At 39.0% G+C, this 27,461-nt stretch overlaps 1 protein-coding gene across 6 annotated transcripts in view; it reads left to right on the top strand.

Moving 5' to 3' along the window:
- hpo (serine/threonine-protein kinase hippo) overlaps positions 1-27,461 on the top strand; it is a 329,614-nt gene that overhangs the window by 161,135 nt on the left and 141,018 nt on the right. The window contains exon 1 of one of the 6 annotated variants that reach the window (XM_081755383.1): positions 19,252-19,271. The exons of 3 other annotated variants lie outside the window; for them this stretch is intronic. In XM_081755383.1, the coding sequence (XP_081611509.1) occupies positions 19,267-19,271 (5 nt within the window). In that variant the 5' untranslated portion in view covers positions 19,252-19,266. Of the gene's footprint in view, positions 1-19,251; positions 19,272-24,104; positions 24,284-27,461 lie in introns of those variants that run through there. 2 more of the 6 variants (XM_081755378.1, XM_081755377.1) reach the window with 2 other exon arrangements.

The following is a 27,461-nucleotide window of genomic DNA, read 5'->3' as shown; positions in this document are numbered from 1 at the left end:
GACTATGCGCTTGTGCCCACAAAAAAAATTTTGGGCCACCAGTGTTTTTTTTGTTTTCTGTTTTTCTTTTGGTCCACCAGTGGGTGTTTAGCCAAATGAGGGCCAATTTGCCTGTTTAACCATTGAGTTTGCCAGTTATCCAGTTTATTAGGTGCATTTCGCCAGCCCCCCCACCTTGGAGTGTCGACAAAAAACCTATGCCAATCGTTTGTGCCGGAATGTACCGCAAAAATTTTCGTTTGTACCACTTCCGGTACGAAGTTATAAAGGTTTTAAAGTGGGGGGCTGGGGAAACGGCAGCCCCCCCACCTAGGAATTTCAAAACAAAACCTATGCCAATCATTTGTGCTACGTTTGTGCCGGAATGTACCGCAAAAATTTTCGTTTGTACCACTTCCGGTACGAAGTTATAAGGGTTTTAAAGTGGGGGGGCTGGAGAAACGGCAGCCTCCAAACTTGGAATTTCGAAACAAAACCTATGGCAATCGTTTGTGCTACGTTTGTGCTGGAATGTACCGCAAAAATTTTCGGTTGTACCACTTCCGGTACGAAGTTGTAAGGGTTTCAAAGTGAGGGGGCTGGAGAAACGGAACCTTGGAATTTCGAAACAAAACCTATGGCAATCATTTGTGCTACGTTTGTGCCGTAATGTACCGCAAAAATTTTCGTTTGTACCACTTCCGGTACGCAGTTGTAAGGGTTTTGAAGTGAGGGGCTGGGGAAATGGCAGCCCCCACCTAGGAATTTCAAAACAAAACCTATTCCAATCGTTTGTGCTACGTTTGTGCCGGAATGTACCGCAAAAATTTTCGTTTGTACCACTTCCGGTACGAAGTTATAAGGGTTTCAAAGTGGGGGGCTGGAGAAACGGAAGCCTCAAAACTTGGAATTTCGAAACAAAAGGTATGCCAATCGTTTGTGCTACGTTTGTGCCGGAATGTACCGCAAAAATTTTCGTTTGTACCACTTCCGGTACGAAGTTATAAGGGTTTTAAAGTGGGGGGGCTGGAGAAGCGGCAGCCTCCAAACTTGGAATTTCGAAACAAAACCTATGCCAATCGTTTGTGCTAGGTTTGTGCCGGAATGTACCGCAAAAATTTTTGTCTGTACCACTTCCGGCACGAAGTTAAAAGGGTTTTGAAGTGGGGGGCTAGGGAAACGGCAGCCTCCAACCTAGGAATTTCAAAACAAAAGGTATGCCAATCGTTTGTGCTACGTTTGTGCCGGAATGTACCGCAAAAATTTTCGTTTGTACCACTTCCGGTATGAAGTTATAAGGTTTTAAAGTGGGGGGCTGGAGAAACGGCAGCCTCCAAACTTGGAATTTCGAAACAAAAACTATGCCAATCGTTTGTGCCGGACAAAAATTTTCGTTTGTATCACTTCCGGTACGAAGTTATAAGGGTTTCAAAGTGGGGGGCTGGAGAAACGGCAGCCTCCAAACTTGGAATTTCGAAACAAAACCTATGGCAATCGTTTGTGCTACGTTTGTGCTGGAATGTACCGCAAAAATTTTCGTTTGCACCACTTCCGGTACGAAGTTATAAGGGTTTTAAAGTGGGGGACTGGAGAAACGGCAACCCCCTACCTTGGAATTTCGAAACAAAACCTATGCCAATCGTTTGTGCTACGTTTGTGCCGGAATATACCGCAAAAAATTTCGTTTGTACCACTTCCGGTACGAAGTTATAAGTCATTTAAAGTGGGGGTGGGGGGGCTGGACAGACGGCAGCCTCCAACCTTGGTATTTTGAAAGAAAACCTATGCCAATCGTTTGTGCTAAGTTTGTGCCGGAGTGTACCGCAAAAATTTTCGTTTGTACCACTTCCGGTACGAATTTATAATAGTTTTAAAGTGGGGGGCAAACTTCAGAAACATCAAATTCAATACAAATAGAGATAGAAACATTGAGTTAACGGGAATCGTTAGTGCACTTAAAATATTAAACACTGACTTTAGTGCTACAATATTTTGGGATTTATTCAAGATTTTAGATGGGGGCCAACTTCAGAAATATCAAATTCTATACAAATAGAGGTAGAAACATGCAGTTAAAAACAATCGTTATTGCATCGTTAGTTCACTTAAATGCACTAAGCATTAAGGTTAGCATTACCATATTTTGGGATTTATTCAAGATTTCTGGTGGGACCAACTTAAGAAATATCAAATTTCATACAAACATTTAGTGCTTTCTAGAAGCACTAACGATGCACTAATGAATGGCATTAATTTTTTGTTAGTGCTTGAAGTTGACGCAAGTTCACCGTGCCCTCCAAAGATATTGTACCTGTAGCACCTACACTAATGAAGTTCTAACGTTAGGGGTTGGTGCACTAAGAACCACTAACAATTGCACTAGAAGATATCATTAGTGCTTTTGAATATGACGGAAATTTGATGCAATTAAAAATTCCCAATAAATGTCTTATAGGAGTTTAGTGACATGTAATTGTCCATAACTACACTAATATTGAAGGACAAACGAAACTGTTAGTGTTTTCTAGAAGCACTAACGATGCACTAACGATTGCACTAGAATAGATCATTAGTACTCTTGAATTTGACGGAAATTTGACGCAATGAAAAATTTCCCATAAATTTATTATGTGTTTCGTTACATGTAATTGACCATAAGTAAACTAATATTGAAGTTCTAACTAAATTGTTAGTGTTTTCCAGAAGCACTACCAATGCACTAACGAATGGCACTAAGTTTTAGTTAGTGCTTGAAGTGGGGGCGCTAAGTTCACTCTGGCCTCAAAAGGTATTTTAATTGTAGCACATTTACTAATGAAGCACTAACCTTAGGTGTAGATGCGCTAAGAAGCACTAACAATGCACTAACGATCGCTCTAGAAGAGATCATTAGTGATTTTGAATTTGGCGGAAATTTGATTCAATGAAAAATTTGCCTAAATTTCTTGTGAGTCTCGTGATATGTAATTGGCCATAACTACACTAATAGTGAAGCACTAACGAAATTGTTAGTGCTTTATAGAAGCACTAAAGAATTGGACTATTTTTTCCGTTAGTGCTTAAAGTGTCGGTGCGAAATTCACGCTGACTTCTCAGGTTTTTTTACTTGTAACACCTACACTAATGAAGCACTAACGTTAGGTGTTTGTGCTCTAAGAAGCAATTACGATGCACTAACAATTGCACTAACAGAGGTAATTAGTGCTTTTGAATGAGATAGGAATTTGATACAATGAATAATTCCCCATGTGTTTCTTATGGGAGTTTTGAGACATATAATTGGCCATTTCTACACTAATGGTGAAACACTAACGAAACTACTTGTATCTTCTAGAAGTACTAACAATGCACTAACGTATAAAACTAACTTTTTCGTTAGTGCTTGTAGTGGGGGCTAAGTTCACGATAAATTCGAAAGTTTTCTTTCCTTGTACTATTAGTGCTTCCTAGTGCACCAACACCTAAGTTTCGTGCTTCATTAGTGTAGGTGCTACAAGTAAGAAACCTTTGCGGGCCAGCGTGAACTTGGTTCCCACTTCAAGCAGTAACGAAAAATAAGTCCATTCGTTAATGTATCGTTAGCGCTTCTGCAAAACACTCATAGTTCCGTTAATGCTTAACTATTGATGTAGATATGGCCAATTATATGCCACAAAAATCCCATAAGAGATTCATGTGGAATTTTTCATTGCGTCAAATTTCCGCCAAAATCAAAAGCACTAATGACCTCTTCTACTGAAATTGTTAGTGTTTCTTAGTGCATTAACACCTAACGTTAGTTCTTCATTAATGTAGGTCCTACAAGTAAAAAAACCTTTGGAAGCTTTCATGAACTTGGCGCCCCACTTCAACCAATAACGAAAAAATTAGAGCTGTTTTCGTTAGTGCTTCACTATTGGTGTAGTTATGGCCAGTTACATCTCAGGAAACTCACATAAGAAATTTAAGGGGAGTTTTTCACTGTGTCAAATTTCTGCCAAATTAAAAAGCACTAATGATCATTTCCAGTACAATCCTTAGTGCATCGTTAGTGCTTCTTCGTGCACCAACCCCTAACGTTAGTGCTTAATTAGTGTAGGCGCTACAAGTAAAATATCTTTGGTGGTCAGCGTGAATTTGCGCCCTCTTCAAGCACTAACAAAGTAATTAGTGCATTTGTTACTGATTCCTGAAAATACTGACACTTTGTATGGAATTTGATATTTCTGAAGTTGCCCCCCACCAAAAATTTTGAATAAATTTCAAAATGTGGTAACACTAACGTTAGTGCTTAGTGCATTTAAGTGCACTAATCACGCTCTAACGATTGCCGTTAACTTCATGTTTCTACCTCTATTTGTATAGAATCTGATATTTCTGAAGTTGGCCCCCCCACCGAAAATCTTGAATAATCCCAAAATATGGTAGCACTTACGGTAGTGCTTAGTGTGTTTAAGTGCACTAAGGATGCACTAACGATGCGCTAAGTTTAGTGAAAATCTGTCTGCATAAAGATGGGTGGGGGGCTAACTTCATATGAAGTAGGTCCCAAACCAAAATCTTCAATATCTCATAAACGCTGATAGCACTAACGTTAGTTCTAAATGCACTAACGTGCACTAACGATGCATTAACGATGTGCAACGTTTGGTGTGATTTGGGAGAGGTGGGGGGCCAACTTCAGGCATGTAATTTTTTGGGCGGTACATTCCGGTAAAAACGTACCACAAACGATTGACATAGTCTTATCTCGAAATTCCAAGATGGGGGGTTCTGGAAACGGCAGCCCCCTAGTTAAAACTGTCATACTTTTGTACTGGAAGTGATACATACAAAAATGTTTGGGATACATTTCGACACAAATGTTGTTAAACGATTTGCATAGGTCTCGTTTCGAAATTCCGAGGGGGCATCAAAACGGCAGCCCCGTAGCTTGAACTCTCGTATCTTTATACCGGAAGTGGTACAGAAAAGAGTTTAGCGAAACGTTCCTGTTCAAAAGTAGTGTAAAGAGTGGGTATAGGTTTCATTTCGAAATTACTGGGTGCGGGGCTGCCGTTACCACAGCCCCTCTTGAAAACTCATATAACTTCGTACCGGAAGTGGAACAAACGAAAATTTTTGCGGTACATTCCGGCACAAACGTAGCACACACGATTGGCATAGGTTTTGTTTCGAAATTCCAACGTTGGAGGCTGCCGTTTCTCCAGCCCCCCCCCCACTTTAAAACCCTTATAACTACGTACCGGAAGTGGTACAAACGAAAATGTTTGCGGTACATTCCGGCACAAACGTAGCACACACGATTGGCGTAGGTTTTGTTTCGAAATTCAAAGTTGGAGGCTGCTGTTTCTCCAGCCCCCCCACTTTGAAACCCTTATAACTTCGTACCGGAAGTGGTACAACCGAAAATTTTTGCGGTACAATCCGGCACAAACGTAGCACAAACGATTGCCATAGTTTTTGTTTCGAAATTCCAAGTTTTGAGGCTGCCGTTTCTCCAGCCCCCCCATTTTAAAACCTTATAACTTCATACCGGAAGTGGTACAAACGAAAATGTTTGCGGTACATTCCGGCACAAACGTAGCAAAACGATTGCCATAGGTTTTGTTTTGAAATTTTTAGGTGGGGGGCTGCCGTTTCTCCAGCCCCCACTTTTAAACCCTTATAACTTCGTACCGGAAGTGGTACAACCGAAAATTTTTGCGGTACATTCCGGCACAAACGTAGCACAAACGATTGCCATAGTTTTTGTTTCGAAATTCCAAGTTTTGAGGCTGCCGCTTCTCCAGCCGCCCTCACTTTAAAACCCTTATAACTTCGTACCGGAAGTGGTACAAACGAAAATGTTTACGGTACATTCCGGCACAAACGTAGCACAAACGATTGGCATAGGTTTTGTTTTGAAATTCCTAGGTGGGGGCTGCCGTTTCCCCAGCCCCCCACTTCAAAACCCTTATAACTGCGTACCGGAAGTGGTACAAACAAAAATTTTTTGCGGTACATTCCGGCACAAACGTAGCACAAACGATTGTCATAGGTTTTGTTTCGAAATTCCAAGTTTGGAGGCTGCCGCTTCTCCATCCCCCCACTTTAAAACCCTTATAACTTCGTACCGGAAGTGGTACAAACGAAAATTTTTGCGGTACATTCCGGCACAAACGTAGCACAAATGATTGCCATAGTTTTTGTTTCGAAATTCCAAGTTTGGAGGCTGCCGTTTCTTCAGCCCCCCCACTTTAAAACCGTTTTAACCTCGTACCGGAAGTGGTACAAACGAAAATGTTTACGGTACATTCCGGCACAAACGTAGCACAAACGATTGGCATAGGTTTGTTTCGAAATTCCAAGTTTGGAGGCTGCCGTTTCTCCAGCCTCCCCACTTCAAAACCCTTACAATTTCGTACCGGAAGTGGTACAAACGAAAATTTTTGTGGTACATTCCGGCACAAACGTAGCACAAACGATTGGCATAGGTTTTGTTTCGAAATTCCAAGTTTTGAGGCTGCCGCTTCTCCATCCCCCCACTTTAAAACCCTTATAACTTCGTTCCGGAAGTGGTACAAACGAAAATTTTTGTCCGGCACAAACGATTGGCATAGTTTTTCAAGTTTGGAAGCTGCCGTTTTTCCAGGCCCCCCCACTTTAAAACCTTATAACTTCATACCGGAAGTGGTACAAACGAAAATTTTTGCGGTACATTCAGGCAGAAACCTAGCACAAACGATTGACATGAATTTTGCTTTGAAATTCCTAGGTGGGGGGGCTGCCGTTTCCCCAGCCCGCCACTTCAAAACCCTTACAATTTCGTACCGGAAGTGGTGCAGACAAATTTTTGCGGTACATTCCGGCACAAACGTAGCACAAACGATTAGCATAGTTTTTGATTCGAAATTCCAAGGTTGCAAGCTTCTGTTTCTGCAGCCCCTCCACTTCAAAACCCTTATAACTTCGTACCGGAAGTGGTACAAACGAAAATTTTTGCGGTACATTCCGGCACAAACGTAGCACAAACGATTGGCATAGGTTTTGTTTTGAAGTTCCTAGGTTGGAGGCTGCCGTTTCCCTAGCCCCGCACTTCAAAACCCTTATAACTTCGTACCGGAAGTGGTACAACCGAAAATTTTTGCGGTACATTCCGGCACAAACGTAGCACAAACGATTGGCATACCTTTTGTTTCGAAATTCCAAGTTTTGAGGCTTCCGTTTCTCCAGTCCCCCACTTTAAAACCCTTTTAACTTCGTGCCGGAAGTGGTACAAAAGAAAATTTTTGCGTTACATTCCGGCACAAACGTAGCACAAACGATTGGCATACCTTTTGTTTCGAAATTCCAAGGTTGGAGGCTTCCGTTTCTGCAGCCCCCCTACTTTGAAGCCCATATAACTTCGTACCGGAAGTGGTACAAACGAAAATTTTTGCGGTACATTCCGGCACAAACGTAGCACAAACGATTGCCATAGGCTTGTTTCGAAATTCCAAGTTTGGAGGCTGCCGTTTCTCCAGCCCCCCCCCCCACTTTAAAACCCTTATAACTTCGTACCGGAAGTGGTACAAACGAAAATTTTTGCGGTACATTCCGGCACAAACGTAGCACAAACGATTAGCATAGTTTTTGTTTCGAAATTCCAAGGTTGCAGGCTTCCTTTTCTGCAGCCCCTCCACTTCAAAACCCTTATAACTTCGTACCGGAAGTGGTACAAACGAAATTTTTTGCGGTACATTCCGGCACAAACGTAGCACAAACGATTAGCATACCTTTTGTTTCGAAATTCCAAGGTTGCAGGCTTCCTTTTCTGCAGCCCCTCCACTTCAAAACCCTTATAACTTCGTACCGGAAGTGGTAAAGACAAAACTTTTTGCGGTACATTCCGGCACAAACGTAGCACAAACGATTGGCATAGGTTTTTTTCGAAACTCGAAGGTGGGGGGCTGGCGAAATGCACCTCAGTTTATTGAGCCAAATGAGACGAGCGGCCGTCGCCTGGGCGCCTGCCTGTCGCTTCCAGCATTTCATCTAGCACAATGTTTACAGCATTCCATCAGCTCGGGTTTAGCGTGGGGATCGTCACAAAGTTTCGGTTCCAGACCTGGACCCGAAAACCCGGTTCCAGACCTGGATCCGAAGAACCGGTTCTAGACCTAGATCCGAAAAAACGGTTCCGGTACCGGATCTTCTAGAACCGGATCCGTTCAGACTCGAAAACCGGTTCTGGCCATCGCTAGTCATTACCAAGTCTTTTTCGCCCAGTCGTATTCTTGTATTCTCGATCACATTTTTCCTAAAAGAACAATGTAAATATCCTGTCTTAATTCTACTAATTCTGAACCCTTTCCTCTCCAATGCTTCTCTCCAGGCATCGAATTTCTCTTGCAGAGCTGCCGTGGTCTCAACTCATAAGAAAGCATTGTTGAGGGCTTCTTCGGCAGTAGAACAGTCGCCTGTAATGCTGGTACAGACTAGGATATACAGGTTGCAAACTCAGCGAAAAGCTGGAAATTTGGCGACAGCAGCGCCTCTAAGACGGGACGACGGAACTAACCAATCGATCTGACGTCACTTACGTGGAAATTTCGAAAGTAACCACAGACTAGATTTTCGCTCCTTTAGTTGCATTTGGGGAACAGCCTTTTCTGTTGACGTACCTGGCGGAACTTAGATATTTTCAAACTGACCTCTTTAAAAGAAAGAAAAATCTATTTATATATATATATATATATATAAAAGCTAGAATGGAACGTCCAGCCCGCATATTTGCGGATCCCAAACGTTTCAGCATATCCTCTCATCTGATTGGTCGATACAGATGCGATATCACAAGACTTGATCTACATATAGCACAAAGTAAACGAGAATTGTTGTCGGCTCTGGTAGCCGAGTGGTCTAGCGTAATATGCTAGTAACGAAGATGTTTTTGGCGAGGGTTCGAATCCTGCCTACGGACAGCTTTTTTTACTACTTTTAAAAATGTTTATAACACTTCTTTCGCTAAAATAAGATTAAAAATAATACTCAAAAAGTGATTTAACGATCATTGTTTTAAAATTTTCATTAAACTTCTTTCATTAAAATAAGTTTGGCCTTGTACTATATAGATCCACAGCAAATGTAGTAGTAGTAGTAGTACGTTTGCCCTTGTACTATATAGATCCACAGCTAATGTAGTAGTAGTTGTAGTAGTAGTAGTAGTAGGAACGGGTTAGAAGCCCCGCAGGGGTTGTTTGGATTATGTTCTCGACATCAAATTGGCAAGAATGCTGAAACGTTTGGGATCGGCAAAAATGCGTCCAGCCCAGAGATAGTACAAGAAAAAGTGAACATTAGCTTATCTGATGTTTCACGCGAAACAGACGAAAACAATCCACCGGTTACTATGACAACCCATGACGTGACGATGGCAGCGCCATCCACACACGACGACAGTAATCCCGCCCACTGAGAGCGTTGATTGGTTCTTTCGCTTTCTAGACGATCGAAACTGATTTCAATAGCGCATATAGGAAGTTGCTCGCCTGTATGTATTTTAGTCTGTGTATTCAAGTTTGGATTTGATTACATTGAAACCGAGGACATCAGCGGCATTGCAAATGCACACACACAAAATGTTTGTTTGTTGAACTTAAGCGTTTCTTCTCACGTGGGCCTACAATTTATGGGAGAATTCGAGTCACCGTAATGCGTTCCATTTTTTAAATGCTGTTCCACCGGGAATTGAACACAGGACCACGTGCACCAAAGGCGCGCGCGCTAACCTCTAGACCAGCGTTTCCCAACCGGTGTGCCGCGAATGGGCCGCTGGTATGCCGCGAGGAAATCGAAATAAATTATTAATTCTATGGGAATCAAATTGCAAGACATAGGGGAAAATGTATATTTGTATTTCACATTACTATGAACCTCTACTATAAATCTACAATTTTAAGTTTCATCCTGTGTTACTTTTCTGTACATTTTTAATGTTGGAAAACGTATTTATCATTGACATGACCATTATTGCTTCTTTATTGTTGCAGACTATTTCGTAACTTGAAATGTTAACAGATCATTCAATAAATTCAACAAAGCAAATATGCATACAAATTCCTACATTTGTGTTTTAAAAGTATAGGAGATTTGTTTATTTATTCGTTATTTAGTGATCTTCCCTTTTAGTTAAAGGTTAGATACAGTTTTCGAAAGAGAAAGTGGATTTTTTAAAACCCGAATCCTATATTTCATTGCAATTGTTTTCTATTTTCAAATTAGAATGAAAAATAATCATAATTATATATATATGTCTGTATATAATATGGGTGTGCCGCGAGAATTCAAGTTACACCTATAGTGTGTCGCAAGTTAAAAAAGGTTGGGAAACGCTGCTCTAGACGAATGGGAAGTCCTGGGACAATCTTAGGGAAGAACCTTTAAAGATACATATAAATTACATGAGAATCAATTTCAGTGATACTCATTCTAATTTTGGAAGTATAGGCATGTAACTTAGAAAAAAATATATCTGACCAAAGCAAACCCTTAGAGTTTTCGTAGTTTAAGGGAAATTTTCCTAATCTAGGGAAATTTCGTAGGTAAATTTAACAAAAAGGGAATTTTTCGATAAAGCATTGCAAATCTAGAAAAATTCATGCACTGAGTGATTGACCATTATAAATGCTTATTTTTTTTCTGTTTTCAGAAAAATTTGAGGAAAAATTTGATAAGAAAAGGGAAAATTTTGAGTAATTTGAGGGAAATTTTCGTGAAGAAACATATGAACACGTCCATCTGATAGTAATCCATGTCGCAGTTTCGGCAGTATACCTTTGCTTTAATCTAATGGTCAACACCTTTACCTGGTGATATGTCTGACATATTGACAAAATTCTAACATAAATTTTATTAATATAATAGATATATGATTCGTTCTGATTTGATTTTTATGTAAGGAGAATCAAGTTGTGTGGTGTATTTCCTTAATTCAGCCGCTGACACAGAATGAAAAGTAATATCATTTTCTCTAAAAAGTCTTCAGCAAGGAGCTTGGATACACAGTGACACCCGTTTCTTGATAGTGTGATCTGGTTAATAAGGGGTTGGTATGTTTTTAAGCAGACATCTGCGTTGCGTCATTCATCTGGAAAACTCTCGTCGTCTATTCCTCTCCCTTCTCCTCCTCTAATATGGCATATGCGTTGGCGGGAAAGTGGTATGTTTCGTTTCAGTCTCATCGAATTGTGGTTTACTGCTTATAGGTCTTGGTTGTTTCCCCCTCGTCTTTTTATGTGGGCGTAATATCAAGTATTAGTTACTTCGGGACTTATTTCCCATGTATAGTGCGAAAGCATATGTATGACTTCCTGTTACAAGTTAACAAGTATTTTATACAGATCCTGCAGTATTGTGGAACGAGAATAATGGTAAAAGTTATTTGAAATATTCTAGTTTGTTATGCAGTTTTAATTTTTTACTATTTCATTTTCCGTGATGCGGACTTTAGCCTCGGTGTTGACATTCCCATTAAACACCTAAATCTAAATATCTTTCCTTAAAATAATAATAATATGTCCTAGCGTTTCTAGCAGATAGAATTGTCCATGTCTCGTCTCCGAAATTATATGTTTCTATTGAAAACCTGTCTCATCTCTCGTGTTATCGCAAATATTCTCTCTTCGCATTTACAACCCTGCTAGGAAAAATAATACAGTGAAACCTCTCTAAAGCGGACAGCCATGGGGAATCAAAAATTGTCCGCTATAGAGAGGTTTCAATATTTTATGACGTAAATTAGTAAACAAGGTAATACGCAATTAGAAAACAAATATTTTTGCATGAATCATGTATTTACGAATATTACAAAAATGCCTGAATTATCTTCCGCCACCCAATACTCTATGTTCGAGGCACAACATGGAAATAAGATGATATAGTTCTCTGCTCTTTACACTTGCTACTACTTACTACATTTTCGGTATGTTGTTTTAATTTGTAAGTTAATTGCAGTCCAGTAGTCTTTTTTCAGACAATATGTGTACCCGCTGGCCAAAAATACCAAATTTGTCTTCTGCTTGCTTACCGATTCTAGCGGAACAGTACCATAACGTGTCATCAAAAATTGTGGGTAACTGTCCAACACTTTTCTGTCTAAAACAGTTTGGGTGGGAGTGGATGCTGAGCAGCCAGTTGAGGAGGCAAAGTGTCACAATGCTTCCTTGATGTCACATGTATGAATTACTAAAAATGTATTTTTACTGCACTTTCCAACTTGTTTCTAGAGAAAGTGTCCGTAATACGGAAGTAAATAATACCTATAAAAGACAGGAAAGACTGTCCGTGTACGTACTAGAGAGTGTCCGCTTTATAGAGGTGTCCGTTGGTAGAGGTTTCACTGTATATTTAAAAAAAGATATATATATATATATATATATATATATATATCATCATAGCGTAAGGGTGACGAAAATCGACTGGAAGCCTTCGAAATGTGGGTGTGGAGAAGAATGGAAAGAGTTAGTTGGGTCGAGCGGAAAACGAATGAGAGAGTGTTAGAAATGGTGGGTGAGAAAAGAACACTTTTAGATATTATTAGGAAGAGGAAGAGAAACTGGTTGGGACATTGCCTAAGAAGAGATTGTATCATGAGGGACGTCCTAGAGGGTATGGTGGCGGGAAAGAGAGGGAGGGGGCGAAGGAGACTACAATTAATGGATGATATTGAAACAGAAAGATCATACACGAAGACGAAAAGATTAGCGGAGGACCGTGGAGCATGGAAGCTTCTCAGCTGCGGCAAGTGACCTGCCAATAAAGGCAGAATACCTATGATGATATATACATAAAGAGCACTAAAATGCACTAAACATAAAGACACTGAAAAGGGAAAAAACAAAGTGTGATCAAACAATACAGTGAATAATTATATTAGAAGCAAAGTAATAAGTTTACATGTAATTTGATTTAATCTCCTTCAAAATACTGTTCTTGACTAGCAATACACTTATCCCAACATTGAATCCATGACTGGAAGCATTTCTGGAAGACTTCTTTTGGAAGGGCGTTCAACTGCTCTGTCGTGGCTCTCTCAATGTCGGGAAAGGTGTCAAAACGTTTACCTAAAGGTGTAAAAACGTATGCACGGTTTTAATTCTTTAGGAAGACCTAGAAGTCGCATGGTGCTGTATCTGGAGAGTACAGCGAATGAGGACATACAGGAATATTTTTTCGGCCAAAAACTCGCGGATGAAAAGCAAGGTGTGGCACGGTGCGTTTTCGTGATGAAGAAGAAGCCATTTGACCATTTAATCGGTGGTTAAAATGCTTTTCACAGATCCATACGAGATGTTAAGTTCTTCGAAAAGCTCTCGAATAGTCATTCGCCTGTTTGAACAAATTATTTGTGGTACTTTTTGCACGTTTTCATCTGTTTTTGGTGACGAAGGACGTCGCGATCATTGCTTGTTTTCAACCGACTCCTTGCCGCTTTTGAATCGCTCATACCCCATGTAAACAGCCTGCAATGCCACTGCTTCATCGCCATACACTGATTTTGACATTTTGTGAGCTTCTTTGGCATTTTCTGCAGCTTAGAACAAAATTTAATGTTCACGCACGACAGACACTCTTAACACACCCTCGCTCTTTTGCCTCTCGTTCCAACTCGACACTGACTGTACCAAAGGTTTAGGCTACCGGACTTACTAGTTGAAATGAATACAACATCGATAGATGGCACTGTGCAGCTACATTCTCCGTAGTTTTTGATCACGCCTTGTAATGGTAATTAAACAATTTATTTTGTTTCTGCACCTTATTATTATGTTCTGTTTTTTAGCGCTTTTATTATTTTCTGCCGTTTAGTAGTCTTTTTTTAAAATTCGGTTCATGTTTTTTAAAATTAATTTCCGCTTTTTTACTGCGTTTTTGAAGTCAGTTATTTTTTTTTTAATTTTTTAAAATTCTTTTTTTTTTTTCGTTACCCGATAGTTCAGTTAGATATCTAAACTAAAACTAGAACACTCACCTTCTATGAAATGAGTCCCCTACAAATCTGCAAACAAATTTCGTAACAATTAATTATCAAAATTATTGAACGCACGAGGTGGCGTTGGTGTATGTTAAATCGCGGGGTATATAAGTCACACTGGGTAACGTCATTCGACAACTGACGGTTTAAGCTGGTAAATATGCAAAAAAAAAAAAAAAAAAAAAAAAAAAAAAAAAAAAAAAAGTATTGGAATTCCTATAAGATGTTGCTTCTTAAAGATGAGTTAACTTTCTACAAAACTCCGCTACATTTTACAATTTTACTTGGATAAGGGCACAAATGTTGTGGAAGCCCGTGAAGAAATATATGCTGTTTATGAACAAGATACGTAATCAAAAATAACAGCCAAAACGATGGTTCATTTGCTTTCGTAGTGGAAATTTCAATACACAAAATGCTCCTCGCAGTGAGCGACTGTTCACAGAAAAAGTGGATGATATTCTGGCGAAATTCGAGCACGGCCGACATGTAGGGCCAAGCAGTCTTGACATCGTAAATTACCTTAAAAATCCATCACCAAACAATGTTACAAGTATTTGGAGAATCCTTGCTACGTAGGTTTTGTCTACCCCTTAGTTATATGCAATCCACTTTACTTTATTGATTATCTGGTTGCCTTGCATCTCAGGATAAAATTTCACCAGGCGTTGCCAGAATTACTTGATTTTTTTAAAATACGTGATTAATTGGAATAAAATGAAATCTTTCAGTTTTACGTTCCCGTTAGTCTAAGGGAAACAGATGATTAAGGCAAGTGAATAATGATGGGAAAATGTAGGTGGGAACGGGAGTATCCCGAGAAAACCTGCACAAATTTACTTGACAAGGGACCGAACCAAGGGACAACACACACATTAGAGGTAAGCGCTCTTCCACTAACCCACCTTGCTTCCACACAATAAATCAATTGTTAATTTTAATTAATTAATTGTTAATTTTCAAATTTTTTTATACGTAAGAACCTTTGCTTATTTGGTTAGTCCTAACCGCATCGGAATATGACAAACAATTCTCGATATAATTGCGAACGTACATACATACGTAGTCAAACTGATATTTATTTAAAGTTGGTTAAAAAAAGCATCTTATAAATAGTTGAAAAAGTGGCTGTTGTGCTTTGAAATATAAATTTCAATATTGAATCAAGGCATTTTTTCCATAAATCTTAGTGCCCGAAGACCATAACGTGCTCCGCAATTGCGTAGTCTGCATGGAACTCGAGTGTCCTTGTCACTGGCAGTGCTGTCAATCCTTTTAGTGTACATTACATTGTTTATATATTTTAAGCGGTATTATAAGCTACGTGGTGCTACTATATATAAATATGTAAGAAACTTGTGTCTAGGAAACTGTGCGCTAGGAGATACAGTATTTTTAGCTATCAGGTTGTGCTTTCTCGTGCTTGGGTAGTTTAGTTTTCGGTATGGGACTGTCTTGAGTCGTGGCCAGTTTATGTGTAAGTGGTCCAGCGATCTTCTTTTCTTTCTTTCTTTTTTTTTTTTTAATGAATATACGTGAACATGTATATTTGCTTTTCATCGCTTTTGTATTTTAGCGTATGCCGGAGCTTTTTTTTTTTTCTAACTTCCAGATTTGAGATGTAGCCAAAGAGTTGTTGGAAGATGTCATGACAGGATGAAGACGACTACAGAGGCTTCCATAATGTCATTGGCCTGAAGCAATGGCGTAGTGCGGCGAATTTTTTACAATCGAAATTAATAATCTCGGATATGTTCGAGGGTAATTTCAAAAGTTTCGACTTCACATTGAAATATCGCGCCAGTGCTCATAAGCCGTTCATGGAATATAGTGCCACCTATGGAACAAATTATGTATCAACCATATAGCTATGTCATTTCGTTGGAGGCAGTCATTTCAATGAGTCTGTATGTTGAGTCGAATACTGCTGACATTATTCCAGTCCACACGACTGTTGTTGCCAAGGTTGTAGTGCTAAATTTGAGTTGTATGGTGAGTGCTGAATATCTTCAAAGCACAATCTTTTACAGCAGTTTTAGAGAGTTCCAAATAAGATTTTCTTTCACATGCGAACACGAAGAAGTTTTTCACAGAATTGAGAGCCGACCACCACCAACAGAAACTATCTGGGAGACTCATACACAGGAACACACTCATGGGGGCGCGAGGTTCAGGTTATCGTAATTCATTTGTTCACTTTCGTAATAAAATATATTTGCTTTAGCAGGGAAATGTTTGATGAAGCCTGAAGGTTAAACCTTGCACTTCATTATACTCAGGGCCGGCCCTAGCCAATATGCCATCCTGCACAGTTGCATCCTTTGCTGTCCCCCTTCCTGCAGGATAAAGACTGTAATCCTTTTTATAGAATTCAGTATCAAGCGTCAATCTCAAATATTAGTTTTGTAATTCCAGTGCAACTAGCTCTTCTATTTTTGTTTTCTTGATTTTCCTTCTACATCTGTTAAAAATTAAAAGAAAACTTGTTTGCACCTTCAATGATTAAAAAAAAAAAAACTTGTTTGTAACAAAGACAAGACTAGTTTTCATACCAAAACTGTAATAGATCTAATTAGGGCTCGGAATTTAAAGACCTAAAAATTGCCCAAAAATACCTAAAGACCTAAAAATATCTTAAAAAGAACCTAAAAACTGGAAAAAGGACGTATAAATAAGACCCAATGTAATTAGAATGATATATTTAATGAATACAATGCTTTAAAAATACAAGCTTCTGATAGTACACAATAAAAAGTTGAAAGAAACGGTGCAGCGGCGCGCACATTCCTTTCGGAGGGTCGACTCATCAGGAATCTTCTGGTTTATGTACTGTTCCAAACACTTTCTGAAAGTTTCATTGTTTTTCTTTGCCAACGGGATATTAGCTCAAATTAAGGCACTGCAAAGATCTTTGTAAAACGGTGACAACTTAAAATGTCCACTAGCACTTTGTCCTAACAGAAGCTGTTTTTTTCCTTTTTTTCCGCGGCCCGGAAAGCTGCTTTCTCGTCCAACGTGCTATTGGACATGGAATAGTTTTTTCTGCACTTTTACGTCGCAATATTTGCAGAAAAAAGTATTTCCATCGTTAGAAAAAAGTTCTGCTCCAAATTCAGACACAAACTGCCGCAAAAAGGAAGTATTCTTAGGTTTAATTTTAGACATGTTAACTGTTTGTCATTCTTCCACAAACTGAAGTCCAAATTAAAATAAGAAAACTTCCCCACCCTCACTCCCTCTGCTGAAGGACATTGTTACGCCTCCTTATCTGACTTGTGATTGTTGCAGATGTGGTCTTATCAGCCCAGTCGTTGAAGAATGTCTTATCTTGACTAAAGAAAAGATGTTTAAGAGGTGGTGGTGATTCGAGTTAATGGCCAGTAAATTTATTGTCGAAAGATGAAGGGAAAAAAAAAGACGTTAAGACCTATAAAAAGCTTTTAAAAAGACCAATAAACAAAAAACGCCGAGAAAGGCAAAATAAAAGGACAAATAAAATCCACCATTTTTTGCCTGCAATAATCCAAAATGAACATGTATTATGTTAAGCCTCGTCTTCGGGTACTTGTTAAAAAAAAAAAAAAAAAATCCTCAACTTCCGGGCCCTAGTATAACTAACTAAATTGCTACTCTTCGAGCACTGAGTTCTTGTATTTGACAACAATCAAGCAATTCATGCTGGGATTTGTTAGACCATTTGCTTTAGCATTCTCCATGTGACCTTAAACTAATGTGACCTAAACATGATTTATGAATGTAGTATTTAAATAGAAAATCAGCTTAGTGAGTTTAACTACCATCATGATGAAGTGTACAGTACTTCCAACAAGAAATATGTATTTTAAATAATGTAGTTATGACAAATTTTGCCGCCCCTCGAAACCGGCGCCCCGTGCAAATGCACGTGTTGCACGCATGGCAATATACTCTTTCTTTTCTTGTAAAACAATTTAGTTCCATGATTTTTTCCTGAGAATGTAAAGTAAGTGACAGTAGATAAAAGTTACTTAACGTTTTTTCGGGTGTAAAATAACAACAGTTCAATAGTGCATAGATGTAGGTTTTGTTGTATTGGACTACTCTCCCCACCCGAACAAGAGAAGTTTTTAGGTGCGTGCCTGCTCATACATAATAGACAGCGCCGTAACTTAGATTTTTTTCTGGCTGAAAAGCATTAATATTTAGGCCCCTTGGAAAAACTTGTTTGCCCCCCCACACACACACACAATTCGAAAATAGGCCCCTTCCATCTTTCTCTTACTCTTTGTGGCTCCTTTCCATACATGACAAATTAAGCGGATTATATTCACAAATCTCAAAGCCATACAAATAAATATTATTTGTAGGGTCCCAAACAGTACTTTTTTTTTTTTATTTCATTAAAATGGACCCACGACTCATTTTTGTTTTATTTACCTTTGTGTGCTGTTTTGTTTTTGTAATGTAGTGAATCTGTTTGATGCTTCATTTCTAATTTCATGTTCGTATCGTATATGAAGTGTGAAAATTTTGTCTTAAAGTTAGTCCCCTTCGAACAGCGCGGAGCTTCCCTAGGGGGCAGTTGCCACCTGCTCTTACAAGTAGCTCTGGTAATAAGTACGGTAATGTCTAACTTAGACGCGGTCTTAAGGTTGAAAATGTTAAATTATCTCAGTTTCTTTCTTCCTTACTTTCTCCAGCATCTCCATCCATAAACCATGAGTTCGATATTCTGTTGCTTTTGGCATGCAGAATCCTCTTATTTGAGATTTTCATGTGTGATTTTGGCCATGTTTCACTTTTAGTCTCTAGTGAAAGCGAGACAATTCACGTCATTGTTGATGAACGGAACTTGCTTGACACGCAGCAGACAGCGGATTATATTCATCGAGATCGGACATAGCCCCTTCAATGTGTGGGAATGACCCCGAAACAGAAGGGAAAAAAAAATAATAAAACTGCAGGAACCAAGGTCACTGAATGTTCTTGTAGCTGGTCCCGTTTGAAATCAGGAATGATTTTTAAATAGCCACAAGTTATTTATATGAACTGTGAATTTCCTCCTCTTTGTCTTGCGTTTTGTTTCCGTGGTCAGAGACGGATCATACCAGGATATAATAGAAGTATTTCCCTTCTGAAATAAAACAACTATTTTACTTTGAGCACTGAGTCATAGTCGTGTGCAACGTTGCCACTTTTCAACAGTTAGCGAAACTAATCCACTTACTTCCCAAGCATTGTTCACTTTTATCTCAAGTTTCACAGAACACCTGGTCGTTCTGAAGATAAACGGAGTAAAGCAGAAAGAAAATATTCTTTGGACTCAAAAGCCCATGAGGTAAGGTAGGTGGGCGACCAGCTGTTTTGCTTATATATTTTTTTTTCTGAAAAAGGTAAGAAAGAAAGTTCCCCAAAAGAAACTCAACGAAATATCCCTTTTCGTTCGCCATATGTTGAATGCGTAGGATTGTGTATAAATGAATCTTGTACGATAGTGTGTTTATAGCCTATCTGAACATGTGATTATTTTGTATATGTTTAAATGAAGACGATTCGTAATCCTTGTTCTTTTTATGCAAGCAGCGTTATTTATTTGACAACGCACAGTATATAGGGCATTTGTTTTGGGTTCCTCTTGTGATGAGACTCATATTTAGGATAGAGTTATGTCTTTTGTGTGTGAACACTGTTTACATGTAAAGCGTATAGTATTAATAATTTTATATTTGTCTGGAACGAGAGGTGAATGATTTCTGGAATATATAGCTACTGTATACAAATAAATGAAAATCACTAGTCACTAGAAAGTAGTCCTTCAGGAGTGAGTCGGCAATCGCATTTGTGACCAATTAGTCCCGGTTTCGTGTCCAAATGGTCAATTTTTCTTAGATGAAACCGAGAAAAGGTTTGGATTCCGCTTTAAGCTTATGTGACCCCTTCCAGCATAACGTTGTTGTCGCATAATAACAAGGCGAAACAAACTAATTTCTGTGCATATCTAATATAAATACATAGAGTAAATTATTTAAACCAAAAAAAAAAAAAAAAAACCTAGTTTAAACAAAAAAACTTTTTTTTTCAATAAAAACCATGGTTTTTGCCAACCCTGGTCTAAAGTAGGTAGGAGGTAAGCCTTGACTACAATGAATATCGTATGCTTTGGAGAGAAGTCTGAAGTGTTAGAAACCAGCAGCTCTATTTTTTAGTCTTATCGTTTGCCTACTTTGGACCAATCATAAATTCAGAGCAAATCTCAAAATTTGTTTGATCGCTTGTCTGGGAATTTCACCCTGCAAGGAATACTCTATACACCCATTGAACATTAATGAAATGTGCATTAGTGGACTGCGTATGGATGTGTTCCTTTGTGCTAAGGACCATCCATAGTTTCTCGAACTCGAAATAGGACCTGTTGAAATTTGGCTTTTTCGCGATTTTGGATAGCCCTAGCTCTGCTACTATGCACTTTTCCGTACAAGTCCATATGATCTTTTTGTCTTATTTTGATGTAAAGAATCACCTCTTACAGTTTGTTGGTTTAGTTCATTAACACCCCATATATATATCTTCAGTCGAAGATGTTTCTGCAAATGCTGTCTTCAATTCATACGAAACAACTTAGGGAAAAAATTGAATGAGAATCGCATGTAAGCATAAGTGAAAAGAATACATTTTGTTTTGCTTTCATTTCTGCGATCACGAGCAGAATTGTATGTATTTTACGGCACGATATTTGGAAGGCTATTTAGAGCAACTGTTCAAGGTTAGGAATCCTGGTTCGATATCAGGCTAAGACTGAGCCTTATGGTGGTGAGCCATGTCGTGTCTGTGTGTGTGTTTTTTTTTCTTCTGTTCTTGTTTCTCTTCATTCTTGTTTGCAATTACCAACATATTTTCCTTTAGCGCAGCATTTGGTAACCTTTCTAATGTCCTGGACTCCTTTGTTGAGGCATGTCATTGATTTTATTCAAAAGATATTATTTTGGTAAAGGAAAGTATATTTAATAAAATTAAATGTTAAGAAACTAAGTGTTATCACGTAACGTAAACACGTGTGTGTGTTTATGTGTTGACATTAATGTTGTGTGTATGTAATGAATGTTCTACGGCTAGACGCTTGCTCGTCAATTCGTAAGATATTGTAATTTGTATTTGTAATGTTTTGAATTGTCATCAGATTGTTACATTGTAACATTGACACACTTTGACTGTGATATAATCGTTGAGTTCGCAGAAATTTGTAAGTCTGAGAATTTGATCACGATGTAATTCGGGTGAAACCAACGTTTTACCAATAGCTGAGATATACAGAAAGTCGACGAGAATGAATTCCAAGATGTCTGGAATCTTCGTATAAAACCTTATAGTTTTTAGAGATTGGGATCAGTCTCGAGGAGCAGTCTTTGAGGATCAGTCTTCGAGTATTTGTCTCTGAGTTGAGTCTAAGAGATCAGTATACGTCGAGCAGTAACATAGTTACTCATGTCACAGTAGTCACTTCTCTGTGATTCTACATTCAGTATTAGATCAGGAGATCTAATAGTTTAGCAGACCATTCTAGTGGATAATGGTACACAATAGTCAACCATTCTAGACTATTGGCAGCAATATAGAGATCGTCCAGAACATCGATAGCAGTTCCAGTCATCAGCTGTATAAAGGTACGTGTATCTCAGCTATGTTTGAGTTCATCGTGGTTAACTTCCTAGCTGCTTAAAGATATGTGATCTTGCGATTATATTCAGTCGACGATCAATCACAATAGTACACAAGCTTAATGAAAATACAAAGTTTTAGTTCAAAGTTAATTAATGTGGTTTCTTTCCGTCATCCTGTACCTACTCATTCTAGATGGTGAGTAGCAGCGATCTTCGACCGTCATTTTACATTTCATCCCCATGCTATATAGGCACGACGGTGGAAGGTTGTTACCTTGTAGTGACTGTTAATTCTCCGCTGGGCCTCTGGAAACCAAAACGATTTTTAAAAGCTATTTTATATATGTCATAAAAATGGAATGATAAATTAAAATGTCAGAACACAAATTTTGTCGCGAGCTGGAATCGAACAGTGGAGCGCTCTACCACTGAGCGACCGCTGCCCCAATATTACGTAAATAGTCTAACTCCAAACCATTATACCATGTACTGATCTGACATATTACGACAGTTTAATTTGGGACCTTCATTATTTCCTAGTAATCTATTTACAAGGAGAAATTAGTATTCAGAATTCACTATGTATTCAAATGATATAAAGGGGGCACCGAGGCTTAGTGGTAGAGCGTTCACCCTGGTCCGATCCCAGCCCGCGCCGTGTGGATTTTGTGGTGGACAAACACCGTGCTCGTGGGTTTTCTCGGGGATCTCCCTTTTCCTCCCACTTTCTTCATTCCACCATTTCATTCATTTCTCATCATCATCGTCTCCTTTAGCCTAACCGGCATAACCGTGGGACATAAAATTCAAAGATTTCATTTCATTTTTCAAATGCTATTAAATTATGTACGAAATAGAGTAAGATTATAAATTAATTAAATTGCAGGACCTACATTAAACCTTTTGACAATTGGAGTATATTGTGTAATGATTTGCCTATCTTTAACGTTGACATACGTTCTTTGTATTCACATTCATTTTTATCAATTTATTGCTTTTATATATTAGTAATGTAACACTTAAACAGTGGGTGAGATGAGATATGAGATTATTAACATTCTCTGGCCCCCTTAACTATACTTCCAGAACCCAAAAGAATAGTGTGATTTTAACGATATTTCTACTTGTGGAATTTGAAGGTTGTGTTGTTTACTGTGTTTTAATACATTTAGAAAATTTTCTGATTTCATCGAGGTGCATTTTCATCTCGAAAAGGGTAGAACATATCTTATAATCTCTAATCTAGGAACGTCTGCATGGAAAATTCCTAGTGCAATAAGTAAATTGTATTTTGTACGAAGAAATTAAATGTCGCCTAAAAGCAGGGAATTGCAATTATTAATCAGTTCAAAATCTTTTGTCGTTGCGAATTCTGTGGAGAAATATGAAGCTTAAAATATATAAAACGATAATCATTCTTGTTGTACTATATGGTTGCGAAACATGGTCACGTACTTTGAGGAAAGAACGCAAACTGAAAGTATTTGAGAATAAAATCCTGAGATGAATATTCAGACCCAGGAGGAAAGGGAATGGGGAATGGCGGAGACTTCATAACGAGGAATTGCATAATTTATACCCTTTACCAAACGTTCTCAGGGCCATGAAGTCTAGGAAGCTCAGGTGGGCAGCTCATAGCCAGCATGGAAGAAAGTATAAACGCTTTCAAAGTTTTGACTGGAAATCCAATCGGAAAATTACCATTAGGAAGACCTAGGTGCGGATGAGAGGACAATATTAAAATGAATCTCGCAGAAATGTGAATACAAAGTAGAAGTGGATCCATTTGGCTAAGGACAGAAGTCAGTGGAGAGCTTTTGTGAACGCGGCATTGAACCTTCGGATTCCATAGGCCATAGATTAGTTAGTTTTATAAGGTTGAGGAGGAGCCAAATTTGCCAGCACTAGGCTCCAGCTCACTGAGCGTAGGCGCTAATCCAGAGATTAGTCTACTACTAAAAATTGGATCCAAACCAGTACCGTGCCCATATCTAGGATCGAACCCAGGATCACACAAAGAAAGCATATACCTTGGCCTCTTGACCACGAATAGATAACAAAGGTTGAAGAATATATTTTCAATGCTAGAACGAAGACATGGCAGAAAGTTTGAAAATCTGTGTATAAGGTTGACTAAGAGAGTTTTAAAAATTTACAAATTTGGAGGTAAGCTGAGTTCATAATATTTTTCTTCCGTTCCAAACCCGTCGATCCAAAACCTCATCAAATACTTTAGTGAGTGTAAATGAGTTAAGTGAATGATCTAATAGCAATTCTAACATACAACTTCTTTCCGTTTCTCGCGCTAAGCTGGCCTAGTCATTTCCTGTGTGTCCATTCGTTTTCTTTTTCTTTTATTTATCTTGTCTCACCATGGAAGGACAACAAACTTGTTGATGTTCACAGTATGTAAAAAGTTTCCATCCACATGGCAACGCCGCCTCGCTTTGGTCGTGCGCCTTGAAGTGCCATCCAGTCTCACTAGTGGCTCAGTGTAGTTACTCAGTTCTCTGAAAGTGCCGCGCTGTAAACACGTGAGTGCAGAAAAGATCTGGTGTGGTACACATAATACATACAAGACCGCTCTTGTTTGTCGTACATGTGCTTTTTTGTTTTCTATATTAGTGAATGTGACTTTGTGTGTATGTGTATGCTTGTATGCGCGATCAGCAAGTGATTTTTGTTCAGCCAGGTTTGAGAGGATTAGAGTGACGAATTTCTTTTTATATATATAAAATTTTATTTTTACAGTTATCTGCTGATATATATATATATATATATATATATATATATATATATATATCGTTCAGTAGCAGTGTTTATATACGTAGAAGGAAAATTAAGAGAGATATGCCGAAAGGGAAGTGGGTATGCTGTTACGTATGTGTTGAAAGTCACATTACCAAAGGAAGTTTCGAGTGATTAACTGACATCCGGTTGAATAGTTAACAGATAACACGAGTTCCTTAAACGGAAACTGATGTTGCGTTTTTAATTTTAATATATATAACATATAGGCCTAAGTGTTTTTTCTTTAATCAACATGTCTTCAGAGAACTATTATTTGCAGTTACGAGTACAAGAAGAGTTCGTTTGCGTTACAAATCTGTAGGTTTATTACGGAATATTTGAAAGGAAGCTTTGTCTCAATTAAAAGCGGTGGGCCGCGGTGGCTCAGTGGTAGAGCGTTCACCTCTGGTGGATGGAGTCCTTGGTTCGATCCCAGCTCGCGCCAAGTGAACTTTGTGGTGGGCAAACACTGTGTGCCTGGGTTTTCTCGGGGTTATCCCGTTTCCTCCCACTTTCTGCATTCCACCATTTCATTCATTTCTCATCATCACCGTCTCCTTTAGCCTAGCAAATGGTGAGACGTAAATCTTAAAAGATTTTTTTTCAATTAAAAGCGCATTTCGAAGGAAAAGAATATTGAAAAATAGTACAACCAGGGTAGATTTGGGGAGAAATTCCCCGTCGTTGCTACGAAATTCCCACCAGGGGTGTATCTCCGACCGTGCCCAACGAAATTTACTATTACTTTTTACACTGCAGCTTTCACCCCACCCCCCAGGGGCTTAATGGTAGTGGTCTCAGCTCTGGTATACGAGTTGCTCGGTTCAATCTGAGTTGGCACCAAGTGGGCTTTGAGGTGCATAAACACGTTGTACGCAAATTTTCTGGGGTTTCTCCCGTTTTCTATTTTCTTCAGTTCACCGTTTCGTCCATTATCGATTTCCTTAGCCTCTGAGCATAAATGTAGGACGTGAAACTAAAAACTTCATTTCATGTAAAACATGGGCATGCAGAATAAGAATAGCTCACACTGCATATTGTTATTAGCGTTAGTCTAGTGAATAGAGCGTTGGTCTCATGTCCACGTGGTCTCGGATTCGATCCCCGTACTGTGCTTCCCAATTTGCTGCGTCCATCGAATGTCGTGAGGCAGACTGGTGAGTCATGTGAAGGCTTTTAAGACGTGGCGGCTACTAGATCTACAAAGCTGCTGATGCGCCTGTTAGAGATCGAGCGACGTAGCATTCTGACCACATGTTCGTCGCTGGGTTGGACGTAGTTCAACCGATCGCTAACAGATGACGTTGTTACCGCTCAGGCCTACAAAGGAGTGCTACACCTTTGGTTTTTGCATATTGTTTTTGTTGAACTTAAGCGTCCCTTTTTAGACCGAGGCTATATGAGATGTGGCCCCTCAGTTTAAGATGGAATCCGAACCAACGTGATGCATTCAAATCTCTAGACTCTACTCGGGAATCAAATCTGGGGCCCGGTACATCCAGTAATGATTTCAGTGGTGGCCCCTGAGAGATTTCTCCAATTATCCTCAATATAAATTACCAATATTTCCACAGTACTACTTGGATCAGTGGTTTGCGCGAAGGGCGCCGATCCGGGGGGGGGAGGCCCGCCCCCCAAAGCAGATGTGGGCCCCCTATTGTATTTAAGAATATACAATATTTGGCATAATTTGAATGCAATTTCTCTTAAAATCCTCATATATATATATATATATATATATATATATATATATATATATATATATATATATATATATATATATATATATATATACACCTTCTGCATCTGAATGGGTCTCCCCAAATTTACAGAGAAATCGCCGCCCTTGGTTTGCGCTAACCATTAAACCAGAAAGAAGAGCTGAGATGAATTTGCAAGGTCGAAAATAATTAGATTATTTATACACCGTAAGATCTGATGTGACGTCATGGTTGTTGATAAATACTGTAGTATTATTTGAAAATCCTTTAGTTCAGTTGCGCCGACTCTATGAAACTGAAAGAAAATAACTTTAGACGGTATAATAATAATAATAATAATAATAATAATAATAATAATAATACAAGGATAAGTCATAAGTCTCACAATATTCTTGTATGTAACATACATGCATTTATTACAGTACAAAGAAAGTACGTTTATATTCAAAGTGTTACCCCCGTATTGTATCTTCCTGCAAGTTCCTCTTTTCCACGTTGATACCACGTCTTGTCATTTGAGGGAAAGATGTCAGTCACTGCTGTTTCGACCTCCTGGTTGGTCAAGCATCGTGATTTTAGAAAGTGCGGCATGAACTGAAACATGTAGTAATCTGAAGGACTAAGATCAAGGCTATATTGCGATTGTGGCGTAAGTTCGATGCCATCAAGTTCCTACATTTTTTGTTGTGTTTTTTCGAGCCGAGTGTGGTTTTGCACTGTCCTGTTGCAACAGTACGAGCTTTCTGTTCATCAGTACTGGATATCTTTGGCGAAGTGGTGGATACATCCGTTCCAGCAGTTCGGAATGAAGGTTGATATTGATTGTACGACTGTTATGGACGAACTCGAAGTGAATTACCTCCTCATAGTATCCCAATACACAGAGCACGAATTTATGTTCGAAATGGCCCTGTTTAATGACCGGTTCAGGAAGTTGTATGTGAACATTTAGATTTCGAAAAAAATCCCGGTTTTCGTTGCATGCGACAATTCGTTTCGGAAAACGCATATCACGGGAATTTCGCAGTAGTTGTCGGCACACATCCACTCTCCACTGACATGTGAGTCTGAGGTGGGGTCAGTTCATGTGGCACAATGCGGAAACTCCTGATGTTTTACCCGAGTTCGTAAAAGTAACGCACTACAGTGCACTGGGACATAGCAACTTGGCTTGAAAATAATCGTGTGCTTGTGAATGGATTTTCCGCAGTTGTGTATCGTATGACGTCAAATGTGTTACTCCGTGCACGAAACTCTTGGAGCCAGGGATAAAGTGAAGGGGAACGCGGGTGGTCGCCGTTACCCCACTTCCAAAAAATATCCATGGCGTACCCTCAGGTCGTAAAAAATATAATGGGT

The sequence above is a fragment of the Thermobia domestica genome, chromosome 4 (genome assembly GCF_964235325.1).
Source record: "Thermobia domestica chromosome 4, izTheDome1.hap1.1, whole genome shotgun sequence".
Taxonomy (NCBI): Eukaryota; Metazoa; Arthropoda; class Insecta; order Zygentoma; family Lepismatidae; genus Thermobia; species Thermobia domestica.
The sequence above is the reverse complement of the archived record's forward strand: the minus strand, read 5'-3'. Positions and strand labels throughout refer to the sequence as shown.